We start from the raw sequence: 14,652 nt of genomic DNA on the forward strand, positions 1-14,652 counted from the left end.
ACACACATAAGAACAGCCTCTGGGGGCGCCTGGTTGGCTCAGTCGTTAAGCGTCTGCCTTCGGCTCAGGTCACGATCCCAGGGTCCTGGGATCAAGCCCCTCATTGGGCTCCCTGCTCCGCGGGAAGCCTGCTTCTCCCTCTCCCACTCCCCCTGCTTGTGTTTCCTCTCTCGCTGTGTCTCCCTCTGTCAGATAAATAAATAAAATCTTAAAAAAAAAAAAAAAACAACAGCCTCTGCAATCATTCATTGGTTCAAGAAACAGATCAGGTTCCCGCTCTTTGCCAGTGGCTGGGGAAGTAGAAATAAACGTGACAAGGACATCACCTGCGCAGAGGTCACTCAGTGAGAAGAGTCTCTGAGAGATAAGTGAGGCAGAAGCCTGACCTCGCAGGTTGCAGAAGGCCCTAGACGCAAGGAAGCACGATTCAGGGAAGGCAGTCAATTCTTCCAAAAGGCTCGGCCAAGAAAGGAAACTCAAGGGGCGCCGGGGTGGCCAAGAGCTTCCGACTCTTGGTTTCGGCTCAGGTCATGATCTCAGGGCCGTGAGATCGAGTTCCGCGTCGGGCTCCAGGCTCAGCGTAGAGTCTGCTTAAGATTCTCTCTCTCTCCCTCCCCCTCTGTCCCTCCCCCACCCCCACCCACTCGCATGCTCTCTCTTTCTCTAAGTAAATGAACCTTAAAAATAAAAAAGAGAAAATGGGCTCAAGACGGGGTGGTGGCTAAAGGTTGATGCAGATTCAACGACATTGTTTTCTGAAAGATAAGACATACTTGATGTGTTCGTGTACTGATGGGAAGGAACCAGTGGGTGAGAAAAAGAGGGAGCCGACAAGAGAGACGATCGCCGTGGTACGAGAGCCAGGTTGGCTCCAGAGGGTCAGGCCTCGAGCTAGAGGAAGGCCCCTCCCCGATTCTTACCTCCTGTGGGTCTCACAGCAAAGCAAACTACCTTTAGCAAAAGCCTCACTTCCCAGCATTAGGATTATTTGCCCACTCCCCTGGCCTCCACGCCACATCTGGGAGCTGGGGAGCTGGGAACTCCTGAGGTCCCCTTTTCATCAGCATGACCCAAGCCCCTAGCACAGTGCCTGGAACCTCCCAGGTACTCCGTTAATTTGAAAAAAATGGCCCCACTGGCTTGTCCCTCCCTTTAATGGCAGCCATGGGAGGCAAGTTTCAGAAACACCCTCAGACTCGCTGAGAATCGTTTCCCTAAAATGCTGAGCTCTGCAGACTGGCTGGGAGGCTATAGCCTCCTCCCAAGAGAGTGCCTTCTGGCTTTGAACCCTCAGCCATTCAAAACACAAACACACTCATACACAGAGCTCGTGCCAGGGGTGAAATGTCAGCACCATCTTGGACTCAAATCAATCAGCTCAATGCTTGGATGGACTAGCTAAGCCGCCTCACTCTGGGCCTGCCGTTGCCCATATGGAAGCACAGGGGGTTCATTTCCTGTCCTGGCTCTGACTCCAGCTGAAGCAAACAAAACAAAACAAAACAAAACAAAACAAAACAAAAGGAAAAATCCCCTGTTTGAGTTCAACGCATCGTGTTGAGTCTGTATCAACTTTGTGGCAAATGTCCTCCATGACACCATGTGAGACCTGGCCTCGAAAACACCAGGGACCAGGCCACCTTAGGTATTCCGGAAAGAAGCCGGCCAAGAACCCAGCTGACCTGTGCCTTGTGTTAGAAAAACTTGGAGTAGGAGTTCCCGAGACCTGGAAGGTCCCAGGTGGCTTACAGGAAAAGAGCTCTTATTCAGGAGCAAAAGACCCAGGTTCTAGTTCTGCATCAGCCACTGCTCAGCTGGATGACCTTGGCCAAGTCTCTTCACATCTCTGAGCCGCAGTCTCTGCGTCTGTCTTAGTCCATTTGGGCTGCTATAACAAAGTGCTATACGCTGTGGGGGTGGGGAGCGCTACTTATAAGCAACACGCATTTACTTCTTACTGTTCTGGAAGCTGGTAAGCCCAATATTAAGGTGCCAGCAGATCTGGTGTTAGTGAGGGCCAGCTTCCCAGTTCACTGTGTCCTCATATGGCAGAAGGGGAAGGAATGTTCTCTGGGACTTTTATGAGGGCACTAATCCCATTCGTGAGGGCTCCACCCTCATGACCTAATCACCCCCCAAAGGCCCCTCCTCTTAACACCGTCAAATTGGGGAATAGGTTTCAATGTATACATTTGGGGGGTAGGGGGACAAAAACATTCAGTCCACAGCATCTATACCATGGAAACATAGAGCAGCATGACCAAAAGGACTTTCTAGAGAGTAAAGTACCATTTCAAAGGTAAGAAATAATGGCATGATATATGACGTTGGTAAAGGTGATGATGTCATCTCCGATGTCTGCCAAGGGAGCTAACTGGAGGGACATCTCCAGGTGGAATGTAGCTTAAGGATCTCCTTTTTGTTTTTTTTTTAAGATTCATTTATTTATTTAAGAGAGAGAGAGCGAGAGCAGGGGGGAGAGAATCTCCAGCAGACTCACTGCTGAGCACGAAGCCCCACGTGGGCCTCGATCTCACAACCCTGAAATCATGACCTGAGCCAAAACCAAGAGTCGGACGCGCAGCGGACTGAGCCACCCAGGCGCCCCAAGGAACTACTCTTTAAATTAAATCTAGAGGTGAACTAATGGTCCTGTATCCCATGCTTAATGCCGACTCCTTTGATCATGTCCCAGATCATGTCCTGGGGGTAGAGTCCTTGAAAGAACCCCAACTAAGTGCCAGGCCCTGTGCTGGGCACCATAAAAGCCACAGATAATGACAACACCCTCTGCCCTCCAGAATCTCTCGATCCGCCCACAGCAGCATAATCAGCAACCTTTCTAGGGGCTAATTTGGCAATATGATTCAAAAGCCTTTACACAATGTATATCCCTCATAGATACCCCAATAATTCTGTACAGGCATTTATCCTAAGGAAATTATTAAAGGTGTTGACAAAGATCGAGTTGAAAAGATGTTCACAAAGTTTCCGTTCCAAAATGATGGAGTAGCTTGTATCAGACTAACTCTACTTGAGGTAAAAATTATAAGCTCTAGATAATTCTTTAAACGATTATTTGAGGACCCTTGAGAGCAACAAAAATCCAGCAGAAACTGAAGGGATTCGACCCTTGCAAAAAGAGAATAGAACTTGTTACATATCATGGCTTTTCCCCCTGAGGGCCAAATTTAGTTCAGCAGCGCAGGGTGGCCAGAACATAAGTCAAAAACTGAAGTTGTTTAGGTTTAAGTCTGCCAGAGGACCTGGAAACTGAAGGAAGAAATCTAGTAAGGAACAAGCTACATAGAGCAGAGAGCCCCAAACTCTGTGTACAAACTCCCCTGAAGTCCTTGGCTGACCCCTGAGTTGTGCATGTGTAGGAAAGATTCCAGTGAGATCAGCAAAAAACAACAGAGGGAAGGCTATAAAAGCTGAGCAGAGATATCAGCTGCCGCCCAAGAGGAGGAAGATGATTTAGAGCTTGAGTGTCTCCGAGTCTGGAGCATGAGTCTCTCCCCCTAGGCCTTGCCTTTGAAACCACAGAAAGACCAAGCCTTAGGAGTAAAAACTATATCCCAGGTCTAAGGGATTGACACACCCACCCAATAAAGTATAAAAACCAAGCCTTCACAAACTTACAGTAATTTAACCGTTTGCTAGAACAAAAATGGACATTCTTCAAGGAAATTGGCATCTCTACAACATATCATTCAAAGTGTCCAACATATAGGCAAAAGTTATTAACATGGAAAAAAAGAAAGACAGAAGCAGTTGTGTCCCAAGTCAAGAGAAAAGTGGCAACACAAATAAACCCTAAGATGACCCAGATTTGGAAACAGAAGACAAGGACTTAAAAAGTAGCTATGATATATAAGGTCTAGCATATAAAATAAATTATGATCATAATAAGTGACTAGATGGAGAAATCTTATCAGGGAACTATAAGCCAAACACACACAGAAATGGAAATTCTAGAACTGAAAAGACATTATCCAAAATGGGCTTAACAGAAGATTGTAGATGTCAGAAGAGACAATGAACTTGAGGACAGATCAACAGAAATTATCTAGACTGAAGAACAGAGGGGAAAAAGCAGAACCTCAATCAAGCAATCTAACATGTGAGCAAATGGACCCTCAAGAGAAGAGAGAATAGGGAAGAAAAAATATTTGAAAAACAATGAAGAGAATTTTCCCAACAAGATAAACACAAGCAACAACAACAATAACAACAACAAAAACACATGGGTTTATAGATTCAAGATGCTCAAAGAAGCACAAGTAGAATTAAGACAATCTGACCTGATAACATCCTAGTCAAACTGCTGAAAGGCAAGGATAAAGAAAAACCTTGGAAAACAACCAGAAGGGGAGAAAAGACACATTCTAGAAGGGAAACAACAAAAGGAATACAGCAGACCTCTCACCAGAAACGATGGATGCCAAAAGACAACGGAATGATCAATCTGTTTTCAAGCACTGAAAGAAAAAAATACACCTAGAATTATGAACTCAATGAAAATATTATTCAAAAAGTGGAGTATTGGAGATGATGCGAAGAAAGTGGTAACCCTTGTACGACACTGGTGAGAATGTAAAATGGTGTAGCCACTACGAAAAAAAATTTTGCAACTCCTCAACCAGTTAAACACAGAATTACCATATGACTTAGAAATACCGATCCTAAGTAAAAATCAAAAGGAATCGAAAACAAGTCTTCAAACAAACTTGTACATGAACGTTCACAGCAGCACTATTCACAACAGCCAAAAGGTGGAAACAACCCAACTGTCCATCAACTGATGAATGAATAAACAAAATGTGGTATATCCATATAATGGAATATTATTCATTATTCTGATATATCCCACAATTTGGATGAAGCTTCAAAGCATCGTGCTAAGTAAAAGAAGTCAGGCACAAAAGGCCACATATTGCATGATTCTATGTCTATGAAATATCCAGAATAGGCAAATCAATAGACACAGCAAGCAGATTTGTGGTTGCCAAGGGCTAAAGGAAGGAGGGAATGAGGAATGACTGCTTAATGGGTATAGGGTTTCCCTTTTGGGGGGATAAAAAAGTTCTGCAACTAGACAGTGGTGATGTTCGTGCGAAACCTTGTGAATGGACTTAGCACCACCGAATTATATACTTCAAAATGGCTAAAATGGTAAATTTTAGGTTATGTGTATTTTGCCACAAATCAATTCATTGACTGATTATTAAAAATAAGGTAAGGCAAAATAGAAAGTAAAAAAATTTTTTTAAGTAGAGAAAATTCACGGCAAGCAGACCTGCACTAGAAGACATGCTGAAAGAAAAGGGATACTGGATGGAGGCTCAGAGCTCTAGGAGGAAGAGAGATCACTGGAAATGATCCTTCCCTTCCTTTTTAAAAACATAATCTGTTTAATGAGAAAATTATAATATTGAATTGGGAGGTTCTTCACAGATTTAGATTGTAAACAAAAGACGACAACAGCACAAAGGATAGTGGCGTGGATAAGTGGAAGCATACTGTTTTTTAAACTACTAAGAAATAATACAGAAAACTATAAAGAAAAATTTAATAAAGGAAAAGGCACAATTTCTGCTTCCAGTAATGATAGATTAACTCCTACTGAACTTGCTCTCCCACCATAAATAACTAGATAATTGGACAAAATTCATGGAAAAATTATTTGTAGACACTAGACAGGAGGCAGTCCAGAACAAACAAGGCAATTCCTAGAGACACCTCTGGACCAGAGCTCACGGAGGGAAGACTAAGTAGAACGTGGCAATCTCTCTGAGTTGAAGAGACAGAAATCTGAGTTCAGGAAGGCTGAGGCAAATTTGGTGGACAAAATACCAGAAAGACAAGAACTACGTAGAAAATTACTCATTCAGTCTAAATTTATTGATCTGTACACATCTGGTGTGTGTAAATTATATGTATATAATAAGTTGTACATCAATTAAACCTTAGTAAATTTGATTTTTTAAATGCGCAGATAATTATTAAATTTAAGATATAGAGAACATCGGGGCACCTGGGTGGCTCAGTCAGTTAAGCATCTGACTTTTGATTTTGGCTGAGGGTCTCATCTCAGGGTTATGGATCAGGCTCTGTGTTGGGCTCAGCAGGGAATCTGCTGGATATTCCCTCTGTCCCTCTCCCTCTTCCCCTCCCCCCACTAAAATAAATAAATCTTTAAAGAAAAAAGAAATAGAACACACAGATAGCCTTATGTCTTTTAAAAAAAAATTGTTATCAAAATCTTCCCCACAGGGGTCCCTGGGTAACTCAGTCAGTTAAGCACAGACTCTTGATTTCGGCTCAGGTCGTGCATAATCTCAGGGTCATGAGATCAAGCCCTGTGTCGGGCTCCATGCCCAGCGTGGAGCCTGCTTGGGATTCTCTATCTCACCCCTCCCCGCTGCTTGAGCATGCACACTCTCTCTCTAAAGAAACAAACAAACAAAAAAACTTCCTCACAAAGAAACTACAGGTCCGCATGGTTTCACTGTGAATTCTATTAAACATTTAAGGAAAAAGTAATACCAACTTTACAAAAAAAAATTCTTTTAGAAAATAGAGAAGGAGGGAAATTTTCCCATTTCTTTTTATGAGAACAGCACAACTCCCATCACCAAAAACTGGCAGACATTACAAGAAGAGAAAATTACAGATAAATATCAAATAGAGAAATAGAAAAATTAATAATACATCCAAAGGTGGTTGATCCCTGTAATAATAACGTTATTCCTAAGAATGAAGGGTTGGTTTAGTATTCCAAATCAATGTAATTTGTCACATTAACAAAATAAAGGATTAAAAAAAATGATCACCTCAGTATAAAAGCAGAAAAAGCATTTGACAAGATTCAGCACCATTCCTGATGAGTAATCTCAACAAACTCAGGCTAAAAGTGACTATCCTCATCTGATACATGGCATATATGAGAAAATATACGGCTAACAACATACTTCACAGTGAAATGGAGAACTTCCCCCCCCCACTGCCATGATCAGAAACAAGGCAATTATATCTGTTCTCACCACTTCTGTTAAACATCTTATCAGAAGTTCTAGCCAGTCCAATAAAGCAAGAAAAATCAAATAAAATGCATTAATAGTTGAAAGGAAGAAGCAAACATGCCTTTATTCACAGAAGACATAACAGTTTATGTAGAAAATCCAAAGAAATGAATAAATAAGCTACTAGAACTAATAAATGAATCTAGCATGGTTTTTACATATGAAGTCAATATTAAAAATCAAATATATTTCTATATGCTAGCAGAAAAATAATTATGAAATGAAAATTTAAAAGGCAATCCCATTTTTTAAAAAGCACCAAAACTTAAAAGACTTAGAAATAAATTTAATAAGAGATAAGCAATACCTCTACTCTGGAAGCTGAAATTAAATACCTAAATAAATGGAGAGCTATACCATGTTCATGAATCAGAAGACTCAATATTAAGATATCTATTCTCCCCAAATTGGTCTGTAAACTCATCACAATCCTACCCGCCATGACAACATACTTTTTTTTTTCCAGACACTGTTAAGTGGTGCAAAGTTTTTATGGAGATGCAAAGGAACTAGAGTGGTCAAAGTAGTCTTAAAAAAGAAGAAATTGCATTTCATTTCATTCCCACTAGCACAGCTAAAATTAAAACACACCAAATATTGGCAAGAATGTGGAGCAACTGGAACACACCTTGCTTGTGTAAAACATTAAAACCTCTTTGGAATACAATTTGGCTACTTCTTATCAAGTAAAACAACCCAATCAAAAATGAGCAAAAGTCTTGAACAGACAATTTACAAAAGAAGATGTAAGAATGACCGGTAAGTTTGTCAGATAGACATACAAAAAGAGGTCCAATATCATTAGTCAACAGAGAAGTTCAAACTAAACTCACAATGAGAGAGCATTTCACACCCACTAGACTGGCTGAAATGAAAAAGACTGACAACACCAAATGTTGGCAACGATGTGAAGCAACTGGAACATACTTTGCTGGTGGGAGTGTAACTTGGTAAAGCCACTTTGGGAAACAGTTTGGCTCTTTCCTATAAAGTTAAACATACAACCTGGCCTAGCAATTCCACTTGTAGGGATTAACCCAAGGGAAATAAAAACAGATGTCCAGAGAAAGACATTACAAGAACGTTCACAGAAGTTTTATTCTTAAAGCCCCAAACCAGAAATGACCCAAAGATTTATCCACAGGACAATGCACAAATAAAATTGTGGCTATTTACTCAATGGAATGATACCCAGCAATAAAAATGAGTAAAGTACTGATGATATACATATCACAATATGAATAAATCTCAAAGATTTATTGAAAATTGAAAGAAACCATGCACAGGAGTATATATTATATGGTTCCATTTATATGAAGTTCAAGAATAAGTAAAACTGATCTATGATGATAGAAATCAGGACAGTGGCTGCTGAGGGGTGAGAACTTTCCAGAAAGTGATAGAAACGTGTACACGTATCAAAACTCATCAAAGTGTACACTTAAGATAGGTGCATCTCAGAGTATGTAAATTTTATGTCAGAAAAAATAAAAGGATGTCTGGAGTAATGTCATCAATAATTTAAAACTTGGGAGCAACTTAAATATCTTGCAGTGGGGGTTTAGTTAATAAAGTATATACCCAAATTTTGCAGCCACTAAAAATAATGCTACCGAAAGCTATCTACTGACATGGAGAAACATTCATGGTCACTTATTTGAAAAAGAAAGTTATCAAAATAGTACAACCGTATGAAAGCACAGAAAAAAAGGTCTGGAAGCTTTTCACCCAAGTGAGACTCAAGGTCAACCTTGAGAGGTGTGATTCTGCCTGTCTTCACCTTTTCTACACCGAACACAGGCTTGACTTTTGCAATAAGAAGAAAACATTTCTAGATACATCCCTATAGTTCTAGATACTTAGACACGATTCACTCTGCTTATTCATGGTAGCTGTGATCTATAAAGTCACAGTGGTCCTGAATTAGCAAATAGTGAACCACTGCTCCTGGGGGAGACTCAGGGGAGGCTCCTGCCAGCGTCTGGTCACATTTTTGTCCATGTGTTTTACATGTGAGGGGAGGAGTTCATCGCTATCCATGCCTCAGCTGGGAGGGGACACCTGGCAGCTCTGTGTGTGTGGAACCCTCCTGGACTCTGTCTCATGGGTTTCTTCCCTTGGAGGATTTGAATCCGTACCTTTCATCATAATAAACCATAAGCGTGAGCACAATAGCTTTTTGGCTCTGGGGGTTCTTCCGGCGAATTATCAGACCTAAGGGCGGTCTTGGGCTCCCCAGTCTGCATCTATCTCAGTGTCTCGAATCCCCCTTTTGAATCACTCGCTCAATGAGTTTGATCAATGTGCCCTTTATCTATCTGCGTGAGGTTTATGACTCAGACATCTGAGACTTACACTTCATTTACTGGATTGTTCCTTTAATAATGAGAACATGAGGAGAGATGAAAAACCGTCCATGCTTCAGCACTCAGTGGTTTCCAGGGGAGGGAGGAAGGGGCCCTATTTGGGCTGGGCTCAGTTACCCTTAGAAGAAACAATCTGCAGGGTGGCGAGTGGTAGTTGGAGGCGGGGGGTGGGCAAACAGGAAAACCCATGATTATAGTCAGCTGAGGCAAGGATGGGGTCGCGGGGAGCTCGGAGGCTCTGGGAGCTGAGAAAAGTGCCCCCAAAGCTTTCCCAGCGCTGAGCAAAAGCCTCCCAGGATCAGGCGCCTTCTAAGTCAGGAAGGGCGGCACCACTGGACCCTTTTCCATTCCAGACCCTTCCTTCAGCTCTGCTTTGGGCCACAGGCCCACTGAAGCATCATCATTATTTGTACTGTTCTGTAATTATCCTGTTATTATTTGTAACCCAAAGCATTTTAGGCAGTTTTCAATAAAAAAATATACCTAACATATTATAACTTATTATAACTTTATAATCACCTAATTTATAAAAGCATATCCATAAAACAAAAGTCAGTAAGTTAGGTAATTGAAAAAAAGATGAAGGAAAATAATTTGATCAGAACGTCCATGTCATGGAAAATTACCGTTTCCAAATACAACCCTGACCCGCGAGCCTCCGGGCCGACCAGCTAGCCCTGGGAACGAGATGGGCTGCAAATCTGTTGGTCCAGCAGGACCTGCTTTCCCTGGCCGTGAGCACAGCTGGGATTTGCTTCGGGCCCTCCCTGGCCCCACCGGGCTCCAGAGGCAGGCTGGGACCGGGTCCAGAGGCTCAGAAGGAAGGCCCCAGCTCTAGGCCCTGTCCTCCCATCCTCCCCCAGGGCTCCAGCCACACAGAAGGGCAGGACAATCAGTCCGCTGCCCACCAGATCCGTGTGCCTCATTGGACAACAGACGTGGCTCCAAGGCTGGCGAACAGAGACCCTGGGAGCCTTCTCTGCCTGCCCCCATTCCCGGGTGAGTGCGATCCAGAGCGGAAGAAAGAGGCTGTAAACTGAATCCCCTCCCCCAGGCCAGGACTCATGATTCTCCTCCACCCAATCAATGCACACAGGGTCCCCACCTCCGTGCCCGTGGCAGGTGGCAGCAACCCCCAGAGACTCCGCAGCCCAGTCCTGCCGGTGCCCCGTCCCCCTGCACCCTGTGCCCCAGCCCTTGGCCCTTGACCCCCGGCCCCCCACACCCCGGCAGACTCACCCTCCTCACAGTTGCTCCCGGTGAAGCCAGGACAGCATCTCCATTCCAGCGCCGTCACCGTGCGGTAGGACACTCTGTATGTGGGTCTGATCAGAGTTCTGTAACTAACACAAGGGCAGCATCAGGATAGTGTGAGCACCCATCCACCTGCCCACCCACCCCAGGTCCCATCCCACTTCTACAGAGAGCACGCAGCCCAGGGCTCTGGGAGCCACCTGGGTAGTGGAGCCCGTTATCCCGGCTCTGTGCCCACTGGCTGTGGAGCCCTGGGCAAGTGACCACCCCTCTCTGTGCTGGATGCATTATAAAGTCCCTCCCAGCTCTGCCTTCCGGCAAGTTTCCAAGCAGGGCCACCGAGGGTGGGAAAATGTCTGCCATGGATTGAATTGTGTCCCCAGAATCCGTATGTTGAAGACTTGTCCCCCCCCCAACATGTGTCTCTATTTGCATAGAGGGTCTTTAGGAGGTAATCACAGTTTAATGAGGTCATCAGGGTGGGGCCCTAATCCATCAGAGCTGGTGGCCTTATAAGAAGAGGAAGACAGAGAAAGAGATCTCTGAGCTCATGCACACACGGAGGAGAGGCCGTGCGAGGACCCAGTGAGAAGGTGACCATCTGAGAAAACACACTTCTGTTGTTGAAACCCCCCAGTCTGTGATATTTTGCTGTGGCAGCCTGAGCTAAGACGTTGACCAAGATGATGAAGAAGGAAAAGAAAATTATCGTTAGGACGTCCTCAACTTCCAACCACCCAAAAGTTCCTGAACTCTTAACACTTTGTCCCAATCATCTCCTTTGGCTGATTCATCCAATGAACACTTATTAAGCGCCAACTACATGGGATACTGTGGTCACAGACTGACAGAACTGAGTCCCGCCTTCGAGAAAATCACAGCCTCACGGATGAGCGAGACACACCAATGAAAACTGGCAGCCCCATTGTGGGACCCTATTCCCCTGCAAACTGCTGTGGATTCCGGGGCCAGATTTCACGCTCCTGCAGTTTTGATATTTTTCTTGAAAAAAGCTTGACACTATTTTACAAAACTCCGAGACATAAGATGTGTGACCACACCACCATGAGCTATCACCTCACACCTGTCTGAATGGCTACCATCAACAACACAAGAAACAACAGGTGTGGGCGACAACGTGGACAAAGGGGAAACCTCATGCAGTGTTGGAGGGAATGCAAACTGGTGCAGCCACTGTGGGAAATGGTACGGCAGTTCCTCAAAAAATTAAAAATAGGACTCCCAGGGCGCCTGGGTGGCTCAGTCGGTTAAGCAGCTGCCTTCGGCCCAGGTCATGATTCCAGGGTCCTGGGATCGAGCCCCACATCGGGCTCCCTGCTCGGCGGGAGGCCTGCTTCTCCCTCTCCCTCTACCTGCCGCTCCCCCTGCTTGCACTCTCTCTCTCTCTAATAAAAAATAAAAAATCTTTTAAAAAAGAAAAAATAGGACTCCTATTTGATCCAGCAATTCCACTTCTGGAGACTGATCCAAAGAAAACGAAAACACTAATTCAAAAAGAGATCTGTGCCCCCATGGGCATCGTAGCCTTACTTACAAGAGCCAACACATGGAAACAACTTAAGTGTCCATCGACAGAGGAACGGATAAGAAAATGTGATGTATGTACACGATGGACTATTACGGAGCCATAAAAAGGGAAGAAATCTTGCCATTTGCGACAGCAATGGATGAAGCGTGAGGGCATTATGCTAAGTGAAATAAGTCAGACAGAGAAAGACAAATACTGGATGATCTCCCTTATATGTGGCATCTAAGGAAAAAACAACCGAGGTCATAGATACAGATAGACTGATGGTTGCCAGCGTCGGGAGGTAGGGGCAGGCATAATGGGAGAAGGGGGGATCAAAAGGCAGAAACTTCCAGATATAAAATAAAATGTAAAGGTCTTGGGATGTGATGTACAGCATGGGACTATAGTTAATAAGACTGAGTGGCATATATAAAAATGGCTAAGAGAGTAGATCTTCAAGTGCTCATCACAAGAAAAACAATTTTTGTAACTGTGTGTGGTGACAGATACTAACTAGACGTATTGTGGTGATCATTTTGCAATACATATAAATATCAAATCAAATACTATACACCTGAAACTAACTTAACATGGAATGTTAATCATACCCCAATACACACATACACACATAAACATAGGACCCAATCTCACAAGGAGGATACACTTGGCTTTATTATTCGATTTGCATGCATCATTATGACTTCGCTGCTTGATCACGTTTGCACATCTTCCTCCTGAGAGCAAAGCTAAGCTAAGTGACTGCACAAAATCCGAATCTGCTGACACCAAGCAACTTAATCGGGGAATGGGAAAATTATGAATTAATTGGTAGCAGCAGGAGTGACGTTTCAAGATGCCCCGTTGACAGGAAAACACACGAGTCACGTCTCGAATTTCAGAAATACTGCACTCGATCTGAACAATCCTGTTACGCTAATTTCTCTTTTACCAAAAAAAAAAAAAAAAAAGTCCTCTCGCTCATGTTTCATGAACATTCTGGCAAACCAGCTTCCCCCTGGAGATCTAAGCGGGGCATGAGGCTGTGTGCAGCCAGGGGCAGGAAATTTCGAGTGAGAAGCCAGGAGTCTGCACAGAGAGACGTCCACGCTGGGACCAGGACAGTGGACCCAGATCTTTAGACCCTCGACTGCCCCCCAGGAAGCTCTGCGGCAGGCCAGAGGGGCAGGGCAGACAGAGGAACTGTGTCCCATCGTCACCCCATGGCAAGTGGCCTGGTGGGCCATCGGGGCTGCTGAGCCTGGGTCCGAGGAGCACACATAGATAATAAACAGGTGATAATAAGCACACACGCACACAGTCACACACACACCCTCCTGCGTGCACCTACGGGCTCCCGTGCTTTCATGCTCACACACGCACATGTGTTCCCATGCACACACGCTCACGTGCTTTCACACACTCAACACTCACAGGCACTCATTCACACGCTCACACCCTCACACCGCCTTCCTGCTGCAGATCTCCCAGCCGGAAGCAGGCCCCGCTAGGAGAGGGAGGGGGCTTTAATTTAGATAAAAGACGCCAGTTTTTTCACTGATTCCTGGAATAAGATGTCACTCCGGCTGAAAGGGAGCAGAAAGGCTATGGAAGCCCCACCTGGGGCAGACGTGCAGGGCAGGGAAAGGGTCAAGTGTCTTGCAGCTCGCATCCTGCCAAGGGCAGCCGATGCCATGGATGGGTGCCTCCTGTAACCTCAGCACCATGGGGTGGATGGGGCCCTGGACTGTGGGCTTTGGGCACTGCCCCTAACTCACGATATGGACTTGCACGCATTACTTATGAGGACACCACAGAGACGAGGATGCAGGGCGTGAGGCTCGCTGAGAGGGTGCGTGTGCGAGGCGCCCAGAGCAGGAAGCGTGCACAGATGCTGGTTTCGCAAAACGCAGATCTGACCTCATTCCTCTCGGCCCACGCCCTTCAGCCGTCCCCGCTGCGGTCAGGAGGGTCTGACTGCTTAGCCATGCGTGCAGGCCCTTGTCCTGCTCACATGGCCGCTCTCCGGCCCCCTGAGCCATAGGCTGTCCCTCCCCCTCCGGCCCCTGAGCCAGGCAAATGCACCAGGCATCCCTCCATCCACGCCCGGAATGATGATGATGATGATGGAAATAAGAACAGGTATCATAAGAGCTTTGAGTATTCACCATGCACCAGGCACTGTTCTGAGTGTTGTCCATGTGCTGACTCATAACAATCCTAACAGGTGGACACTATTACTAATTTTAATTTACAGATGAGAAAACTGAGGCACAGAGAAGTTAAGCAACTTTCTCAAGGTCACACTTCCAGAATGTAATGGGACTAGGATCCAAACGGAGACAGAATTGGCAGAACCTACCAATACTAATTTGTGTTTGTTCGGCACAAGGGAATATTTTCCCTCCCTACATCTGCA

At 44.8% G+C, this 14,652-nt stretch overlaps 1 protein-coding gene across 3 annotated transcripts in view; it reads right to left on the minus strand.

Annotated features, from left to right (window-relative positions):
* The window catches only part of COL26A1 (collagen type XXVI alpha 1 chain), a 140,955-nt gene that overhangs the window by 73,125 nt on the left and 53,178 nt on the right, over window positions 1-14,652 (minus strand). For 2 of the 3 annotated variants that reach the window (XM_027613323.2, XM_027613322.2), the window contains one exon: window positions 10,691-10,794. In XM_027613323.2, coding sequence (XP_027469124.1) covers window positions 10,691-10,794 — 104 coding nt within the window. The remainder of the gene's footprint in view (window positions 1-10,690; window positions 10,795-14,652) is intronic. The other variant, XM_027613324.2, reaches the window with a different exon arrangement.

This window comes from Zalophus californianus, chromosome 10 (assembly GCF_009762305.2).
Source record: "Zalophus californianus isolate mZalCal1 chromosome 10, mZalCal1.pri.v2, whole genome shotgun sequence".
Classification (NCBI taxonomy): domain Eukaryota; kingdom Metazoa; phylum Chordata; class Mammalia; order Carnivora; family Otariidae; genus Zalophus; species Zalophus californianus.